The 21,062-nt window shown below is 38.3% G+C and overlaps 1 protein-coding gene across 1 annotated transcript in view; it reads left to right on the top strand.

The window, feature by feature from the left end:
* Positions 1–7: 7 nt before the first annotated feature.
* LOC306771897 (uncharacterized protein) overlaps positions 8–21,062 on the top strand; it is a gene marked incomplete at both ends in the record, with an annotated part of 21,673 nt that continues 618 nt past the window's right edge. The window contains 18 exons of the mRNA XM_079261219.1: positions 8–81; positions 191–244; positions 409–489; positions 569–679; positions 862–983; positions 1,470–3,983; positions 4,066–4,139; positions 4,901–5,036; positions 5,969–6,026; positions 8,364–8,449; positions 9,981–10,162; positions 10,245–10,332; positions 11,163–11,240; positions 11,395–11,435; positions 11,923–12,006; positions 14,670–14,727; positions 16,763–16,836; positions 17,296–17,356. Coding sequence (XP_079117345.1) covers positions 8–81; positions 191–244; positions 409–489; positions 569–679; positions 862–983; positions 1,470–3,983; positions 4,066–4,139; positions 4,901–5,036; positions 5,969–6,026; positions 8,364–8,449; positions 9,981–10,162; positions 10,245–10,332; positions 11,163–11,240; positions 11,395–11,435; positions 11,923–12,006; positions 14,670–14,727; positions 16,763–16,836; positions 17,296–17,356 — 3,976 coding nt within the window. The remainder of the gene's footprint in view (positions 82–190; positions 245–408; positions 490–568; positions 680–861; positions 984–1,469; positions 3,984–4,065; positions 4,140–4,900; positions 5,037–5,968; positions 6,027–8,363; positions 8,450–9,980; positions 10,163–10,244; positions 10,333–11,162; positions 11,241–11,394; positions 11,436–11,922; positions 12,007–14,669; positions 14,728–16,762; positions 16,837–17,295; positions 17,357–21,062) is intronic.

Below are 21,062 nucleotides of genomic sequence, written 5' to 3'. Positions count from 1 at the left end.
TAAAACCATGAAACCCCCAAAGGCCACAGATGTCAAAAAGAGGATTGCAGCCCTGTGGGAGACTCTGCAATGTCCTATATGGTGAGTTGCATTCAGAGAAAAAAAAGCTTGTTAAAAATGAAAAATCTCGTCTAACTGTTCTTTTTTTGTATGGAGAAGCTTTCATTTTAATGTGTCCTTTTGTCTGTAGCTTGGATTTAATGACTGTACCGGTGTCCACTAAGTGTGACCACCAATTTTGCAAGTAAGATGCTGATGGTTTTTTTTTATTTTTATTTTTTTTTAGAGAGGATTCAAAATGTTTTGTTAAAAAAACAAAAAAAACAACAAAAAAAAAAACATCAGAATTTAATTTGTTTATGAATTTTGCACATGTGATTGATATCCATTTGTTTTCTGTTCCGTTAGGTTTTGTATGATGAAACTTTTGGACAACTCTAAGCAAAACAGAGCCAACTGTCCTGTGTGTAAATCCAAAATAACAAAAAGGTAAGATGATTTTATAAACAGTTTTAAAACAGTCTTAAAACCTGCATTATTATGCTGTAATATGTGTCTGTATATACAGGAGTTTGCAGGAGAGTCCTGGCTTTCAGAGACTTGTCATAGGATTGCAGGACATGATACAAGCATATCAGCTTGATACCGGAACTAACTGTAAGGTCATAGACAAGCTACAGTACATCATGGAGTTTGCTTGAATTGCAACACCTAATGGCATGTATATGTTTTCAGACTTTACTGGAGGATCCCTGCAAAAAAGACACTCACCGTAACAACCATTCAAGCTTTACCTTAATCATTATTTATTGAGGAAAGGTTCAGTTATAGTGAAACTGAGTATTTTTGTTTTCTTTCTAGTGTCACACATGCTGAAAATACTGAGCATCCTAAAAATGTATCACCCAGAGACACACTTGGTACCGAGATGGACAAAGTGGAAAATGTAGATCTTCCACAGTCGCACTCCTCAACTGTAGCCGGTAAGATCTTCATCTGTTCATCTTATTACTACGCATCAACTGCAACATTAACATTTTTTATTTGTTGTTTAGATTTTTACAAAAAATGGGACCTTTAGTCCTAAAACTCGTGTAAAAAAAAAAATGCTGGCTTCCATTACAATCCCAAAGTTTGAAAAAAAATCTCATAAAATAAAGATCTATCTAAATAAATGTGAATAGTTGCCTCATTGTTTGCCTCCAGTCACAGAATATTAAAGTGACCAAATTCAGTTTTAGTTGAGAAAAAAGCCATATTACTGTCATTAACTTGATCAGAATGCTGTTTTAGTGCTTAATTCAAATATAACAATATGTATTCTTTATGCACTTTTTTGTTATTACTACACTAGTTTATTAACACACACTGTGTGCATCAACGTTCTTTGACTGAATCTTTTTAGACTTTTCACACGCAAATGAATAAATAAGCAAGTTAATATGCCGTGATCTTATTCCAATTTACAGCCCAGAATGGATTTGCAATATTGATGGAACTAGAAGACTCGATTCCTTTACCCACAGAGAACGAAGGCCTTGATAGCGGTCTTGGTGACGTACCACCGACTTCTGAGAAGAAAATGTCCAGCCCGACAGAAAATTTGGAAGCAGAAACAGCAGGTCTTGTTGAAGAGCCAACACTCCAACATCAAACAAAAAGTAAAAAATCTTCACGGAAGAAGCAAAAAAGGAATTTGGAGCCTGAAAAGATCTTTGAGCAGAAAAAGAAGAAAAGTTTAGAGAAAGTTGCTGAGTGGCTCATGAAAGTACCAACTGAAGGAGAGGAAGAGTTGGAGAACCCAGATGGAAATGCGGGTGACTCCGACAGTTGTTCATCCACATCGACGCTAGATATCAAACTACACAACAATGAAGTGATCTCTAAGCGAGAAGATCGCGCTAAAGTCCTCGAAGAGCAGGTCTTTGGTGCCGTCTACAAACGAAGAGGGAAAAGAACGGCCTCTCCTCCACTTAAGGTTTTTGTTGAACCACCAACAGCAGTAGAAACAGAGACTAGTGAAAGTATTTGCAAAGTGAGGATGGATGACAGTCAGACTCCCACCAAAGAACCAATGGAAGAGAAGAATGACAACAGCAGTGATATTTTCAAAGAAGTGGAACAGATGGAGGTCGAGCAGGAGAATAATACGGCTACAAATGTGGAAGAGTTGAACCTCTTGTCAGAAAGCGGCAAAAATAACGATCTTGAGGTCCCCTGTTTGGATACTGTAGCAAAAGAACAAGGAAAGAAAGCAAAGAAAAGGAGCCATAATACTATGCAGCTGGTTGACAGTGATTTGCAAGAGCAAGCTCGGGCAAAATCAGAAGCCAATCAGAACAAAGCTGGCAGGAGGAAAAGCAAAAGCACAAGGTCGGAAAAAAAAGCTGCCAAAGGGCCGAAGCCTCTTGTATTGGTGGGAGTTCACAATGGGGAAACCAGTCCGAAGGTAAGAGAGAGATCCGAAGAAGTCCAAGTACAAATAGAGAACTATCCCAGCAGCGAGGACCCAGAAACTCCTGTTATAAGAAGCACCAGGAGAAGCAGAAGGCTTAAGCTCTTTGCCGAAGAGGTCCAGCTGGGCCACGAGAAGGCAAACTCAACAGCCAGAGCAAGCAAAAAACACAGAACTGATGAAAAGCTGTCTGCAGAGACTAAAGGTGAAACACTGGACAATTCATCACCACATAAAAGTGGAAACATGTCAAGTACAACTAAAAGGAACGGATGTGTTTGTGATAAAGATTTGGGAGGAATTGAAAGTATGGAGACCAATGAGAGAAAATCTCCTCTGAGACCAGCAGAAGCTGAAGTGCCACATTCTGAAACTCCGTCTGAAACCGCTGGTGCTTGTTGCCTGTCTGTGGTTCCGAGCTCTACAAATCAGTCCGACGCATCTGCGGTCGGTCCGACACTTGAAAATGACAAGTCGGCGCTCCAAGTTCAGCAGGAAATCTCTGCTGGTGAGGCTGAATGTGCTGGAACAGAAAACGAAGAAGAGAAGAATGACAGTGAGTTAGACACGGAGCAGCTTCTCAGGAGCTTTAAGGCCACTAAGCGGAAGTCTTTCCACCTCGGGGAACCCAAAGCGAAGAAGAGTCAGAAGACACACAGAGGAAAAGTGGATGGTGTTGAGAAAAATCTGATGATTAATGAAACTCCTGATGCTTTAAAAGATACTGACAATACATCTTGCAGTGATTTGATTTCCCCTTCCACCTCACCCATCCAGACAAGGAAAACAGTTTTTGAGAAGCCAGGTAAAGCGGCGGTAGAGTCCGGTATCCCTGAAAGCCGCTTTTCAGGTCAGGACAGTGATGCTGGAAAGCGTTTCCTCGGGAACAGTCTCAGCAGTGGCCTCAGTCCTAATAAAGTGTCAAAACGTGACACGAGCAGTCCTCTTTCTGTTGTCCCTCAAGTAGTAGATTCAGGGATCCGCTTTACAGCTGTTGAACACGGGGGGCTAGTTGAAGCCTCAAAGAGCTCTAAGGTTGCAGAGAGCCAGCTTGATTCTACCACAAGGGGTGCAGGCAAACTGACTGAGATCAGAGACTGTACGTCTGTGGACTCTCCCGATATCCCTGCAAAATGTTTAGTTGCTGCAACCGAGCATATTTTAAATGCAGACTCCTGTTTAACCCCTGAAGGCTTGGTAACCCCGTGTGTCCAAGTTGTCCACGAAGCAGTGACAAGCAGTAAAGGTAGCGGAGAAGTCAGCTCCCTTTCCCCCGTCAAAAGCAGCAAACGGGCAAAGAGAAGGGCTCAGAAGTTGGAGTCTTCATCTGAGTCCGACAGTAATGGATCCAAAGAAGAATTACCGACTTTGACGCAGATCTTTGGAACATCCATTCGTCCCTCAGCTGGAAACCAGGGCCAGGAAGGTCCAGATGCAGAGATGGCGATCCATCCACCTGCGTGCCCTAGTCCAGACTCCGTTAACTCCAGCCAAGCATCTGTGGACTTGTTTGGTACTCCAGATGAATGTAAGCTGATCAACAGTTAAAAATTTCACATTAAAGACCTGAGCAGCCTTCATAAGGTATTTAAATCATTTCCTCTCCGCAGGTGATGTCCAAGTAAATGGCATCAGTGTGTCCGTGGAGTCATCACAATTCTCAAATGAAGTCCTTGTTACACAGGTAAACATAATTATACACTCGCTCGCTTGTGGCATGTAAAGTACATTTTAGTGGAAGCATCCTTTGTTTAATAATGACATTTTTGTTGACGCATGAATGACTTTCAATCTCAGTCAAACTGAGAACATCTAATTCATTTTGGTCATTTTTAAAGCTGCTTTCGCGTTGCAGCAATTGATGCACCATCCCAGCACGTCCCATAGAGGGCAACCACCACATTCCCCCAAACCAAACTTGTCAGCCCCTCGGTGACAGACTACCACGCTCAGTGAAAAATTTCCCCCTCAGCAACTTTCTAAATTGCATTTCATTTACGTTAGAGGAAATGTTCCCCAGAAGATGATATTTTGTTTTATACCTCATCCATCTTCCAGCGCGCTCACTTTTGTCTGTCGGCTGTAGTTGACTGGGGAGTTCAAGTTTCGTGCCCTGAGGTTTAGAAAGGGCCCAGGATTTATTCACATGGCTGACAAAACAGCGTCTTACTTTTCCGTTTCTTTCTGATTCCTTAAACAGTGCATTTGCTCTGTAAACCCGAAAAATGAAATAATGAAAGTGACAGTTTACCTCTGCAGAATTTAACAAATAAACTAACAAACTTTGGGTTTAAACAGACTGAGCTGTAAATGCAGACATTTCTTCTTTGCACAAGAAATTCTGTCATGCAGCTTTTACCTGCTTCCCAACCCCTCCTATACTGTAAAAAAAAAAAAATCACATTTGAATTCATAAGCTGTTTTACTTGCTTCTTTCTGTTTTAGCAAAAGATAGAGATGAAGAAGGAGCTTGTGAGGCTGGAGAAGCTGATGGCTCTGGTGTCAGAGGTGCTTCAGGAGAAAGAGGGCAGTCCTGCAAGACAAAGCCCTTCGGAAACCCACAACAGCAGCAAAACCTCCGGTAAACAATGAAATGCATAAATGCTGGATTTAGAGCTTGATATTAATGGTGATTGCTGATTGTTTATAATATTGGTTTGAGGAGAAACTACCTTCAAATTGCCAATTTATTGTTGATTTTCTCTGCTATTAAATTTAATGTCTTCCAACAAAGGACCCTGACTGTAAATGTAAGGCATTCCTAAATCATGTTTGTTTACTGATAGATGAAACAATAAATGAAGATGACAATCTGCTAACAGATTGAGATTAGGACTCATGGGTGACTGAATATCAAGATTTTCAGGGCTACTTTAAGTTCAAAGCACTACCAGTGTCTCTTTTGTACTATGTGTTAGTAATTTCTAAAAGCTAAGTCATGATTTTTTGTGCACAAGGTCTTTGAGATGTAAATTTCATCATCTGCAGCAGTCTGTCAAGGTCCACTGGGTCCTTCTGCTGCAGAGCAAATGCAGCCCCAAAATTAGGAACTGTGTGGAGTGCAGCAACTTAAGCATGCCCCTGATCAGTTTCTTATTAAAAAAAAAAACAAAAAAAGGGAAAAAAAAGAAGCCACACTGGACAAATCAGAGTTGTTTCATCATTTCTGACTATGCTGACCATTCAGCTGCTTTCTGCTTACTTGTTGATGTTGAGGATACATTGGATAGGTTGTGATATGGATGTCAACTTAAAAAATCTAAAGTGGCTCATGTACATTTTTTTTCACGTTACGCCTTACTTCCTGTGTGTTCTGGTTGGAAACTATCCAACAAACCGTCTCTAGTATTTTGCACTTTGAGATCACATCTCTAACAGAAAATCTCTTGCTTTTAAAGTACATTGATGGACAGCATGTGCAGGAAAAACATTTGCTCCATGGTCACAGATAAGCCTGTTTGTAAGTTTCACGGTCTTTTTTTTAAAAATTTGCCTTTAAAAATGTTTTTTCAGGCCCAGATGCTCGCAGACCTGCTCCTTCTGACCCGGACCTTGGCCAAGGTTCAGGCAGGTGAGTGAAGATTGACTGTAGGAAACAGAGGTTTCCTTTTTCTGTTGATATATGACAGGAAAGAAAAACAAAACAATCCAAAACAAAAGATAAAAAAAAAAATCATTCAGACACAATATTTTTTATCCAGAAAACAGTAAAAATATCCTTAATAAAAGCATCATTGCTAAACCTTTAAATTCAGATTCAGCTTGTATGACATGGCAACAGTAAAAGTTTGTATCCTGCCATTTGCAGGAAGTGATTTTAAGAACTGGTGACATTGCAGCAAAATGATTCTCATGAACTGGAAACCAGTTCTGTCTGGTTACTGTTTGCATTCCTGCTGCAAAAACATTCTTGAAACCAAACTAGCAATCTCAACAAATTATCTCACTAATACAGTGGCCACGGAAAAAAATGAGAAGGTACGGAAACATGAGGATTTTGATCTTTTTGCTCCTTATCACAGGTTTGTATTTGTGTCTGTGCCAAAAAATTATTTTTAGTCAAGTGTTTCAGCAAACTTCTGTGTTTGTTGGAAGAACAAAAGCTACAAGGGATGCCCCTCTTATGCAAAGCCCAGTGTGCCCTGATTAGTCTGGTGAACTATACTCATTTATTTCACGTTGAAAATTTGCACAGAAACACAAAGAGAGAAAAAAAAAAAATATGACTGAGATCCAAAATGCAATGTTATCATTTATTATTTTTAAAGTCATTTTGCAGGAAATAACTAACACTAAAATGCCACAAATCCTACCTAGAAAAGTCATTTTTGTTACAAATGCTAGTTCCTAACTTGCATATTATTTTAGAAATGTTGTACAAGACATTCAAACATCCATTTAGATGTTTGGGGATTTAAACAGTAATTGCAAGTAAAGATTAAAGAAACCAAAACATAAAAATTAAGTGGACCACTGACTGTGCATGATTGTCGCAACTTTTCTTTGTCAGAGGAATGATTGCAGACCGCAATAAAAAAATGCACTTAAATAATTTTTTTGTCTTTAAATTGTTAACAGATGTTAACTGATGTTTTATTTAATTCTGGGCTGTCCAATTACTGCAGCAAGTGGCTTGTAATTGGTATCTTTCAGCCCGTGCGAGAAGGAATAAGTTGGCATGTATCCTATGCGTGTTGCCAGGCGTCTTCTCAGAGGGTGATGTATCTCAAAAAGACAGGCGGATAATTTCACTAATGAACCAAGAATCTGCTTATGCTGTGAGAATAAAAAACTCATTACTGACAGCATCTTGTATGTCATTTAGAGCACTTAGACGGAAACTTGTGTTGCCTCAGTAATTTAGCTCTTCCGCTTGACTACCCCCCTTCAACCTCCCGCCTTGTAGGGTTCCAAATACTGGCCTCCAGGCGAGAGTGATAGAAAAGATGGTAGGGAGGTGGCTTTGTTGTGCAAACTCCTTGTTAAAAAGCAGATACTCAATCATCAGAATGAGGATGTGGGAAAATATTACTCGGGTACTTGTTTAAGTGCAGACATGCTGCCTGTTTGAAATATTACTGAAACCTTTGATTAAAGCAATTGACCAAAACTTTTTTTTAGAGAACCTTTTTTGGAAAACAGTGTGAGATAAGAATGTATAATCTTGCAATTATCAGACAGTGCAGTACAGTAATGACCATGATATGGTCATAAATTTAATGTTACTGACTGGCCAGGAGAATGACATGATCTTCCGTCTGGTAAAGTCAAGCAAACCTCAGCACTGAAATGTGCCAGAAATGCAAGTAGCATGCACATTTTCTCATACAAAACTTTGAAATTAATCCTAACTTTTGCAGTTACATTTTGCCGACTGTAAGACAGAGAAGGAAATCTAGTTATTAACCAAATTTCTGTCCACTTTGTAAGTTTATGTGAACATAAGCTCAAATGATTAAAGCTGGTGTTCCTGTGATGAATCTTATTAAAGTAAAACTGTGTAGTATTATAACACAAAACAACCACAAAGAACAAAGTGCAGGGGTTGGTGATGACCTCTCCCTGAGCACTTTCCATTTTCAGCCTTTATCCAACCCAGAGTGTCATTCCAGTCAATCACTGCAAAAAAAAAAAAAAAAAAGAAATAGACATAATGACACAGCTGAGAAAATCAAGAGTAAACAGCTGACTGTGGCGTGCATAACACTCATTTCCCTTTTACCTGATTAATCTTAACGTGTCTCTCTAATATCAAACATTAAACAAACATTGGGGCAAACTTCCAAGAAAGGGACTGCGAACCAAACCTCTTTTTGAGTGGAAGAGCTAAAGATTAAGTAAAAATGAATTTCTTATAAAATAGTTTGGTTCTTATAAAGTTTATGTGGAAGTTTTTATTGTTTTACAGCAAAGAAGATCCACCCCCAGGACCATCGGATGACAAAGCAGTAACTGAATCCAGCCTGTTAAGGCATGACAGCATTACAAATAATGGTAAGGCTTTTGATGCAGTCGCTAAAGAAAAAGGAAACATTAACTTTGTGAACAAGTTCTTATGTCCTTTATTCACTACCATTCAGTTGCAGATAAGTGTAATTAAATTAAACATTTATTTCCGAGGGTATATGTTACAGCTTGACCTACCTTGACCCAGGCGGTAACCTAATGTTACCGCCTGACTAAAGGACTCAAGAGCAGATGCTGCAAGAACTGAGGATGAATATAGACAAGTTTTATTGAATAAAAGTTGTTGGAAGCTGGAGGGTTGATCCAGGTACAAGAATCTCTGGGAGTGGAGGGTGGTGATTAGAAACGGCTCCAGTAAGGGAAAAAATTCCAAATAATGACAGGATTATCTTACTGGATCCAGATGGTAGTGCAGAGGGGAACAGAGGGGGACATAGCAGGCTGTGGGCCAAGGTCCTGGGCCGGTAGTGATCCTACCAGGTGGGTGGGGGCGAAGTGGAAAGGCGTGACGGTTAAAAGACAGATAGAACGACAGGAAATTGTTGGGGACATGAGAATGCAGGTTAGGAGCTCTTAAGACAGGGCTATTCAGCTCGGTTCCATGCGGGCCGCAGTCCTGTAGGTTTTCAATGTATACCTGCTCCAACACACCTGAATCAAATGAAATGGATCCAACAGCCCATGAAGTTGTGTGTTATGACTCATTAATATGAGTCACAGCTGTTGGAGTAGGGATACACTGAAGACCTGCTGGACTACAGCCCTCGTGGGAGCGAGCTGAAAAGCCCTACATGGAGATGTTTTTTAGAGTGAAGCACAGGACTCTGGTGGGGACTCGTTGCTCCTGCAGGCCCTTGAGAAGGAAGCCTTCATAAGGGCAGATGGAGAACAGGTGTGTGAGCAGGAACTAACCAGACTCCACACTTAGATGTGCTCCTACTCCAACACACCTGATTTAAATGAATGAACTTTCTCCTCAAGTTCTTTACTAGCCTTTCACTGAGTCATTTATTTAATTTAGGTGTGTTAAGATTTACTAGCTTCGTTGGACCTCTCCCCGGTGACTCCACCTCCAGGCAACAGTGGACTGGATGGGCCAATCAGCTACATCTGCACCTGGTGTGCTGGGAGACCCTGTTTCCCCACCCATTCCTTATGTTGTGACTGTCTCAGTATGCGCTTATTTGTACTGAGGTGTTTTTTGTCAGATTTCTGGACTGCACCCTTCTTTATTTCCCCTCAATAATTCCCTCACTAATTCTCTTATTGTGTTTTTTTTAAATGCACTTTGAAATGTGCAATGAAAATAGACTAGCCTTGCATATAGCAGCTGCCAGCAAAGGAAGCTCTTTCTTTCCCTTTTTAAAGCTTTTGTCTGCTAGCATGGTTCAGTTCAGCTGCATTGTAGCTTCACAGTGCACTTAATACAGTAAAGCTCCGTGTGAGAGTTCTCCAAAATGCATTTGTTTGTCTTAGACAAACAAATAGGTGCGGTTACAGTATGTCTGTCTATTAATAATTCTTTGTCTTTTTCTTTTCTGTTTCTCCACACACACAGGGTTGACTGCAAAATGTACAGGAGTCTCTAAAACAACTAATTCAACTTCAGCAGCCAAAACGCTGAAGAGCTGTGTTTCCCCACCAGAGGAACAAGAAGACAAAGAAAATAACAGTCCTCCAAAAGATGGACGTAAAGCTAAGTTTGTGCTTGTGACGTCTGGATTAGGCCCCAACGAGCAGGTCAAACTTTCAGTCAGTTCAGGAGTTTATCGATTCTAGTCGGTAATTGATACATAAAATGATCAAATGTTGCTGCCAACAGATTATGGTGAAAAAGTTTGCCAAAAGAGTTGGTGCCCATGTGGTGTCCCAGGTAACGCCAGTGGTGACTCACATCATAATGCGCACCGGTAAGTTGCACTTATGTGGTTTTGTTTAGTTAAAGGCAGACCTGATCCACAGGACTTTAAGCAGCAGTTCAAAGTTGATTCAATACACTACAGAGCAATGAAAGTTTTACTTTTATTGTTTCTATTTCTTGCTTTTAAATCATTTCTCAATTAAGAACATGTGCTGCTGAGAAGTACATTTTTCTTTCTACGTGTTTTTTGTGAATTTTTTAAAGCAGTCCTTACAGATAAGCTCTTTCTTTCTCTATAAGCCACACACTGCTCGCCACTCATCCGCTTGTTGCTAATTACCGTCGCTGATAGATTACTTTTTATTTCAAAGCTCGCTGTCTCCAAAGCACCACATTAACTAAGAAATGGTTTTTAATGGCAGCTGTTTCCTGGGTAACCACAAAAAAATGGGGGCTGCTGGGATTGTTGGTCTTTATGGTTAGTGATTGGGAAAAGACAGGAGGCTTTGAATTATAACCCGAATCATTAAAAATGTATCGTCTTTGAGGACCGACAGCATGCACTCGACTCTTTCCTGCACTCCAAACTTTTTGTTTCCCTTGTCGCAGGTTTAATGAGCTGTGACTTATTGTTGGATGTGATCACATTTTGGATGAAACTGTAGAAATGTGTGGTTTTAAACAAGAAATGTTGACATACATTTGTTTATTTGTTCATTTTTAAAAAGCTAACTTTTAGGCTTTATAACATTTTCAGTTTTAAATAAGTTTTGATTAATACATATTTAAATAGCTCAGATCCTTCAACAATCCAATCTTCTATGTGATACATGTACATTCACATAAACCTTTTGTTTGCTTTTTTTTTTTCCCCAACAGATGAGCAACTGGTATGTGAGCGCACGTTAAAATACTTCCTTGGCATCGCAGGCAGGAAGTGGGTAGTGAGCTTCCAGTGTAAGCATTATCTAATTTGTCAAGCTCCACTAGTGATGAGTTTAGAGCACTGAATAAATACAAAACAAAGCTTACATGATGCAGTGGCTCCCAAACACTGTTTGTGTTCCTCACAATCAGCACATATGTTTTGGTTCTTACTTTATCTCTGCAGGGATTTCCGAGTGCTTCAAACAAAAGAAACTCTTAGATGAGGTATGCTTGCTTGTTTGCACCTTAAGTTTTTGCACCAGTAGGTTACCAGTTACATCTCTGCACATGTCGAAGTTGAATTAAAGCTGCATGATTAATCACTGTATGGGGTTTGCTGGCATACCCCATAAATAATTTGCCATGCGTTTGCTTTAGCGATACCTACCACTTGGTCTTTTGATATGCAAGTTTAATCTTTTTACTTGGCTTTGTTTGGTGCTGTCATTAATCTAAAACTATTTTCATGCAACATGTGTCATATCTGGAAATACACTTCATACAATTATAAGACAACCACATCAAATTGACAAATGTTCAGTGCACTCTTATAAACACAGCTGACCATCTAAAAAAGAATCATTAATAAGTCTTTATTTACATTCAGGTCTTCTTTCAAACATTGTAGATGTAAAGAAATAAAAAACAATTTGAAATCATCCTTTGATTGAGATTCATGAACACATGCTGAGGTTATTTTGTTTGATGACAGAGTCCATTTGAAGTGAGAGGTGACGTGGTGAATGGACCAAACCACCAAGGCCCCTTTCGAGCACGTTCCACTGCAGACAGTAATGTGAGTCATTATCCTTGACTTGATATTTGCAGTTCTTGACAAAATGCAGTTCTGGTTGGATTCATGCGTTTACAAAATAAAATAGGAAGAAATGTGTTTCTGACTCTAACTTGAATGTCCAGGTTTAGTTACAAAACAGTCACTTTCTTTTTTCAGAATTTGAAGAAATCTTAATTTCTTATTCTTGCAATAAAAATCACAATAAACTTTCTTTCTCCCTTTCTTTGGTGTTATTTCATCAGTAGTGATTGATAGTAGCTTGTACACCCAACCAAACACCACAATGACTGTCGTCACATCGTTATACAATCCTGTTTAATTCCAACATTAGCCGAGATATCAGCATTGTCCAAATGAGGTAAATGGTTCAAAGTTGAACACTTTGTATTTTGCAGATTTACAATGCCAGTTCAGTAAGTGGGTCACCCATGTTTTCAACTGGACTACAGCTTATACTGCAGGTTTGCAAACATGTGTTAATGTTTGCTTTCAGAGTTCTAAGTATATCATACAAAGACAATTTTTAAGATTTCTTCCAGATTTAGCTGCTAACTCATTGCGATCGGCAGTGAATGCAAGTAGGTGTACATAGGGTTCATGATCGGGTCAGTGTGACAGAAATGCAGTGAAACATCACCTGTTCTTACACAGATAAAATTCTGCTTCTCCAAAAAAAAAAACACAGTTAAAAGTATTAAGATGTTTCTGGACATTTTTTCATTAGCAGAGCAGGGAGAGAGAGAAAGCAAGAGAATGAGACGATAAAATGCGCTGTACTGTATTTATTGGCAATATGCTCAGTTTTTCATTCTACTTTATCATGAAAGATTAAAAAAAAGAGGGAAAAAAAGGTTTTGTGAGGTCAAGACAGACTTTTTCCTGTCTGGTTTCATCCTAAAATGAAATTAAAATGTTGTAAATTTATAACAACTCTACAAGATGGGAAAACTATGCAATGAAACGGACTATAAAGTGAGAATTATAAGAATGAGTTTGTCTGCTACTTTAGCACCATGGACAGTGCCATGAATTTACCATTATTATTTACCAGTATTTACCATGTCACAGACCAGTTACTCACATTACTACTCCTACATGCTACAGTTTTGTTATTAAATTAGTTCTGCTACAGTTTGCAGTTAAATTACTCCCTAATAGTAGTAATTTAACTGTAAATTTCAGCATTGCTGTCATCCCAAAACAGGGCTGCATCTAGAAATGAGGTACTTTTCTCCAACCATATCAATATATCAAAGCTACTTGCTCTCCGTTTCTTTTGCTCCTTGGGCCACAAAAGCTTTTATCAGGATCACTGACATTATTATCCACTTCACTTCTCTCTGTCAGATTATCAGGCCTCTCCAGTACTGTGGATTAGAGGTGTAAAGAGGCAGCCAGACACTAAGCCTGAACACAGCAGCTAAAATTCATCTGTAGAAGAAATTAGAACTAATGGACTGAATGGTTTCAGCAGTAAAAGTTCTTACACGCTTTGACCACAAATAACAGTCTGAATCTGTGTAGAAAGAAAAGAATGAAATAAAATGTCCCAATTACAAAAAGCACTTGAACTTGTTTAGTCTCGTTGCACCAGCCTATTAGTTTACACCCCACTGTGAAAAGCTAATTGTAATTTTCCTCTTGGTGGAAGGCCAACGGGGCCGACTCTGCTGCTACTGAGGGGGAAAATTAAAAATGGCTAGATGTCATGTTGGCAGTATCACTGCCTTTGAAGAGCCTCCGCTAATTGAATTAGCGAGTAATTTCAGGCTTGTTTAAGTGGCATGAACGAAGCACCAGCACTTCGATGGAGCCAGACATATCGCGCCGTTCAGTCACGTTCCGTCACCTGCTCCAGTTTGACGGACTAACTCATGAAAAGGATGGGCAGGGGAGTCTGTCAGGAGAATGCAGAAGCTCAGGAAATCAAAGAAACACTCAATGTATGTGTGGGCACTGCACATTATCACACTTTCATACCTCCTGAAGGACATTAGCTGTTGTCTAAATTAAAAATCTGTAAGGGAGTTCTTTCTCGTCTCACCGAGCACCTCTGGCTAATGATCATTACGAATGTACAGAAAGGTGTGAGGAGTTATTCCTTCCCACATTTATCTTTCACGCACTTCCATCTGGCTGCACACTATGTGAGACTGTGATGCATGTTTCTCTTTTGTGTTTGGTTCAAGGAAATAAGCATCTGTTCCCATTTCAGGCTAACTTATCAACCCTGAGAGCAATAAAGGAAGGCGTCCCTGGTGTCAGGCGTGTTGGTGTTTTCTGCGTGCTTTAAGCGTAATATTACATCTGTGAAGGCGGCTGTTAGACTCATCCCTAAATTTACAGTATTATCTTGAGAGCAAGAAGCAAACAAGGTCTGGAGAGTTTATTTCAACAGTAAGTGAGGGGTTATCTGCAGTAAATTGCATGATATACTCAGGGATGTGCTTCATCTCCCCTGTTGTGGAGCTGCAAAACCTTTCCTCTGATGAAGACTCAGGGAAAAAACACTCTTGTGGGAATCACAGCAATGGCTTCTCTCATGCATAGCAACAGAATGTTGTCTTAAGGTTAAATAAATGTGCTTTACGGTAGAGGTTCTATACATTTCACCAAAACTCATTTCATTCTTACCCAGCATTCTTGTTTTTTTTTGTCTTTAGCTGCTCATGAAAGGCTACACGATCTGCTTTCAAGGACCTTTTACAGACATGACTACAGGTAGGCTAATTAGCAACTCATTGTTACTTAAAAGAAAAAAAGATTTTCTGTGTACTTCATAGGAGCAAAAGCTCAGACAGGTGAATTAATGGCACAGTGTTTCGCTGCCTTTTTGTGTGTATTAAAGAAGGTTTTTAATCTAATATCTCTATAACTTCAGTAAGAGAACAATAGAGGTGTTTGTAAAGACACACTTTATGCAAAGCTTTTCTTAATTCACAAACGTCAAAGTATTAGCTAACCTTCACAAACACCAAAATGTTGGACAATACCTTTTTTTTAATGTGTCTAATTAACTTACTGGCTGCCAAAAACATCTGCTATAACAATGGCTGGCACCCAATGAGTTAAGCCGATTTACACCTTGTTACTTTCTCTGTTACCTGCTATTTAAAAGGTTAAAATAAGATTTAAGTTAATAAAAACAAAATCTCTCAATATAAAAGAAAAGGAAAAAAAGAAAAAAAAATGTTTTAATTTAATTTATAAAGCCAATATATTATCGCCATCAAATGGTATTAAGCTGCAGTGCTTTTGTAGGTTGTATTGCATAAATGAGAGGTAAATGCATTGACCACAACATAAACGTCTATGTTGTGTGCAGCCTTTTGCCACTTATCAAAGCACAAAAATCTGATGGCCCATTAATGGATGCCCCACTGAGTTCCATGATTTTTTTTGTTTGTTTGTTATATGGCAATATAGTTAGCATTTTTGGATCAAACATACCTCCATCTCTGTGAAATGTATTCAATCACCAATAGCCTTTTCTAGTTATTTTATTTTTCCTCATCTAACTTTTCTCCATAACCCTAACTATTAACTGGTTGATTCCTATCTGATCTACAAGAGGAACAAAACACTAAAACACCACAGCAAACTGCAACACCTAGGTGCTGATCAAACAAAACATATAATTGCATATTTTTTAAGTGAATTAAATTGCATCAAAATAAAAATAGTTGCTTTCAAATTGTTCTGTTTTATTTGTCCACGATCTCTTTTCACAAATGCTAATTGTCAGTTCGTATCCTTCAGGACTTCGACAGCCATCCACCTTATTTTAGAAGAAAATAAGTGACAATTAATTAAAAGAGGGGACAACTGAAATGACTCTGGGCACACTTTGACTGACACAGAGAATCCAACCTGTACCATTTATAACCCTGTCACTTCAGCCATGGTGAACAATGACAGGGGATCCCAGTGTGTGGGTGGATTGAATGCAGGAGATTTTTAAAATACTTTGGGTTGGTTCTTGTCATGACTTGGGTGAAACCTGAAAACATGGCTGATATTTTTTTCAATCCACTATATATATGTGTGTGTGTGTGTGTGTACGTATAATATATATCTGCCTTGCTTTCGCTGCGTTCCCAAGGATTTAAACTATTAAATTAATGACTATACAAGGTCAAAAAAGGTGCCCTTCATAGTGTATCATAGTTTTTGTTTTAGCCTTGTAGCATGGTTGAGTAGACGCAGATCATGGGTGACAATCTCAGGGGGACATGTTACTTGAAAACCCTTAAGGCAGCATTCTTTAGTTTCCTTTTTCCTGGAGCTTTTAAAGTGCTCCTGCACTTTCCTCTGGCTGCCTTCTGGATCGATGAGGTTTTGCTAATGGGTTGACATCTGCTAGCTTGCGTGAGTGGCTTAAAGACTTTCTTATATATGGCACAAACATGGGGATGGAGACTTTTCAATGAGCCCAACAGGATTTCTTTCATTATTTAATCTTTTAAGCCTGAATGATGCATAGTGGATATCAGCAGCACATAGAACAAAATCTGTTAAGCCTTTCCTATTACATGCAAGAGTATGAACATCATTTTTCAAAACCAAGTTAAATGATTTGACTGTATTAGTGAACTTCCCATGGCGGAGACAGAAGTATTGACCTGTTTTCTTTATGTCTGATCACAAGATGCCCCTTTTTTGTGCCCCTTTTAGGTTAGTATTGAAAGGAGACAGAATAAAATGTACATGTTTAGGACTACCCTCAAAATAATCAATATTTTTGTGCTTTTCTCAGATGAAATGGAATGGATGGTAAAACTTTGTGGAGCTAATGTAGTCAAAGATCCACTTCTACTTGACTGTAAACAGGTGAGACTATCTCCCCTCTTCTGAAAAATAATTATCCCGGTGGTACCACTCTAGTGTTTTTTGGTAACAATTGTTTGTTTGTTGGCATTGTTCCAGGTAAAATGTTATTCAGAGCTTGCATTTGATTTATGTCCTGTCTAAACAAGAGACTTATCAACTGGATTCTTTTTATAACTTGTCTTACTTTTCATCTCTAAGTTTTTGTCAATTTTAATCCTTTATCTTTTTAGTTTTAGCTCAATTTGATAGTTGAAGTGTGAAAAAGGGTCAGATCTAATATTGTTGACACAATGACTATGCCACTTGCTAAATCAACAGTTTTAGGAGGGAAAGTTTAAACCATGGTACTTAATGTTGCTAACAGACAGACAGACAAGCTTAAGCTAATACATACTATGTCTAATAAATTTTGTTCTTTCGTGTCACTTATTTTGTTTCTTTTATCGTTCTGTTTTACAGAAGTCCTGTCAGCTTGTTATTGTGCAACCCAGATCAGACTCGTCATCTTCCACATACAGCAGTAAGTGTCTGAGAAGAAAGTCTTATTTTCTTTTTATACTTGAATTAATTGCTGCAAAATAAGACCATTTGAGCAGACTTATTTAATTGCTTATTCTGGCCTCCACACAAACACCAACATACATGGTTGTAACACACATTCCTCACATGCAGAGTTGGTAAAGATGGAGATCAGACTGACAGCTCCAGCCACAGGGGTTACATAATTCATACATGGGTTCACTCAGAGGTTATAGCTCACACAGGTGCAGACCTTCCTGACTGTGAGGTGGAAATATCAATCAAAATATCAATAGACGGTAATACTTTTTAGGAGTAGGTTTTAAATTTTGATATAGTGCATTAAAAATGGGGCTGCCATAGCATAAACACAAATATATGATTTTGTGAATAAATAATTAAAATTGGAAAAAATGGCACAAATATATAAAATTAATAAAAGGAAGTGTATACTTTTCTAAGATCATTCATATAAATAAATTGCTCAAATAAGGAGGTTAAAAAAGCTAATTCTATTTTGCTACATTGCTGGCCAAGTTGCTAAAATCTTCAAGCTAGCCAGCTAGCTACAGTTTACTTAAATCTTTTGGTTACTTTTCTGTTGATGATGTTTTTATATTTTTGTAGATTTAACCAATATGATAGATTTTTTTTAATACATACAAGCATTTGAACATTCGCTAACCTGTTGAAATTCTCCCTCAGCTAATTAGCCATAACTCGCTGACGCGCTCTAACCAGCAAGCTTAGTAAAGCTGTTTTTATCAGCATCTATCTGGAAATTAGATAAGCTGTATTTGATTAAGAAAATTACTGAAAAGCCACGATGCTCTATATATTTATGTATTATTGGACATTTTAATAGCTTTTAGACTGGTACTCCACCTAACAGTTTAAGGTTTCGGCTTTTACTGCATAATGTTGTCTCAAAGGTATTTGTTTGAAGATGGAACCAGAAAAGTAACGCTATCAGTCCCTAATTATCTTACATTTTGAGGAATGCTATCCTATTTAATTCTGTATTTATGTTTTTATTTAGTTAGGTATGTTAACGACCAAATAATTGGTGATATTGTCAATAAATATGTGTATAAAATAAGCACAATAAAATTAAATTAAATATACTTTATTTGTCTGAGAGGGAAATTGAGGGAATAATTGTTATAAATTTATTTATTTATTTATTTATTTTACAATTGAAAATGATACGTTGGTGACTGGCTGCAATGTTGTCTAGTGCCAGCCGTGTCTAAATATCTATATCTAAATATATTTTAGCCAATGGATATTCTTCAAAACGGTACACAATAGGACTATTGTGCATGTCTGTGCACCTATCTGTCCATCAGCATGTGGACTTAAATCTGTCCCTGCGAAGGCTGAGTGGAGGGTGGTCAAACAGTGAAATGGCAGATGCTGCAAACCAAAATGAGGCAGCAGAGCGAGCAGAGTGACTTGCCTGGAAAGCAAGTATGAAGAAAGCCAGGGAGCAAAGAGATGGCCAAGAGAAAATGTCAGATTGTAGCGGGGGGAAATGTCAAAACAAGTTGGCCACTTCAGAGAGCAGCTGCCACTGTGCAAGAAGAGTTGACAGGTTGAAATGGAGAAGAAGCAAGTGGCTCTGACTCCCCCCTCCTCCCTCCCTTTGGCATCCTAATTTACACTACTGCATATTTAATGCCACTTTCCCCTTTTCTATGTCCTCTGGCACTTATATTCCAGGTAATTGAGCAGCCCCTTCAATTTCCTCTTTTCTTATTTCCCTTTATTCTCTCCCTGCACACGGCCGATTGAAAACACCAACTTTTTCTCTCAACTGTCTTCTAGTATGATTTAGAGTAGTAAATATCCAGTAAACATCAGGAGTGGATGGAAACTGTCATGGGCCAAAAAATAGTTGCATTTGGAACAAACCACAAAAAGCAAGGCAGTTATGGGTGGCATGGTTAGTAGACGAGATGTCCACTACAGACTTTAGTTCCCTCCTCAGGACAAGCTGATCTGGTTTTGAAGGGGAAAAAAAAGCGCTAATTTTTGTTTCATCATATCCTTTTTTTAATAGAACTTTTATCAATTTATTTGGCTGCAAACACTATTTTCTAGTGGGTTTTTTTTCTTACACACTTCCTGGTCCCCCAAAAATAATTAATTGGAGCACCTTTAACTTTGATCATATATTTACTGTGGCAACTTCTTCAATATCACAAGATTTATTTCCAACAGTTTAAGGTTTCAGCTTTTGTTTTAAGGTTTTCGGCCTGTTGCATTGATTTTTTATATACATATATATATATATATATATATATATATATATATATATATATATATATATATATGTATATATATATATATATATATATATATATATATATATATACCAAGATTGTATTGATGATGGGAGAATCTGACCACTGAGTAACGTCTTCTTCACCATATCCCAGATATTCTCAATAGGTTCTGGTTTAGATGCAACGGTGGCCAATCCAAAGGTGAAAATGTCTCATGCTCCCTGAACCACTGCTTTACAAGCTCATTCTCATTTTGGAATATTGGTGTGTAATCAGGGAAGAAAAATCCATTAATGGAATAACCTGGGCATTCATTATTGGAGCAAATAATGTTGCTGAACTTAAACCTGACCAACTTCAGCAACCCCACATTGGACTGTCCCCACAGGCTTGTGTACCTGGCACTAGGCATCGCTTTGACTGCCTCTCTTTTTACCCCAATCTGCCCATCACTCTGTAACTGGGTAAATCTGGACTCAACACATCATATGAGCTTCTTCCATTGTCCCAGAGTTCAATCTCAATGCTCCCTTACAAATTTTCTCCAGTTAGCCTCACTGGTTATTGGTTCACTTATGCCTGCACAGCTGTTCATTCCCAATCCCTTTCACATTGTGCATTTGGAAATGCTTTTATCATCACCACTAAACACAACCCTGAGTTCTACTGTTGTTGTTTTGTTGATGTTTAAGTAATCACCAGTCATGAGCGTTCAGGATTGTTTTCCATCCACATTTCTTTCTTGCAGACATTGGTTCCCTGATATTCATGCAGTTTTTGATAATACATTATTTTAACCTCATTTTTGTAGATTGTGCATCTGCTTGGATCTTCCCTCTGCTTGATGCATGCAAGTGATTAAACCTTTCTTCAACAGACTAACATCTTTTACACCACTACAGGATGACATAGTTTTTAGATGTTTTTTTATGAAAAGAGGAGCTACTTATTGAATCATTTGGAGTTAAATAACTTGTTGCCAGCTGCAAGATAATCACCTTCACAGTTATAGGAGCCTTGTACCTATTTGCTTTGTTAAATCCAGGTGGCAAATGTCTTTTGGCTTGGGGAATTTTTTGACTGATAACAGCCCATAATTTTGGTCTCTTACTTTTTTATTACACCTCTACGGGTTTTAATTATTGTGCAAAAATAGTCTTCTGTTGGGTTTTTTTTAAGCGCAATAAGTGAATATGTTAATAAGAGATGTCTAATTAGGATTTTTAAAAATTGTGAAAAATTCTTTCAAATCAAAGAACATTAATCAACTCCGGGGTGTATGTAGCTGTTTAGATAAATAAGTCTTCATTTACTTGTCAGGGTGGCTTTTCAAATGTCAGGATAACTTCATTTTTTTTCTCTGTCGTCTCAATGTCTCCTTTTGGATCGACAAACGGAAAACAATCATGTGCACTTCAG

The sequence above is a fragment of the Telmatherina bonti genome, assembly GCF_933228915.1.
Source record: "Telmatherina bonti genome assembly, chromosome: 21".
NCBI lineage: Eukaryota > Metazoa > Chordata > Actinopteri > Atheriniformes > Telmatherinidae > Telmatherina > Telmatherina bonti.
The sequence above is the reverse complement of the archived record's forward strand: the minus strand, read 5'-3'. Positions and strand labels throughout refer to the sequence as shown.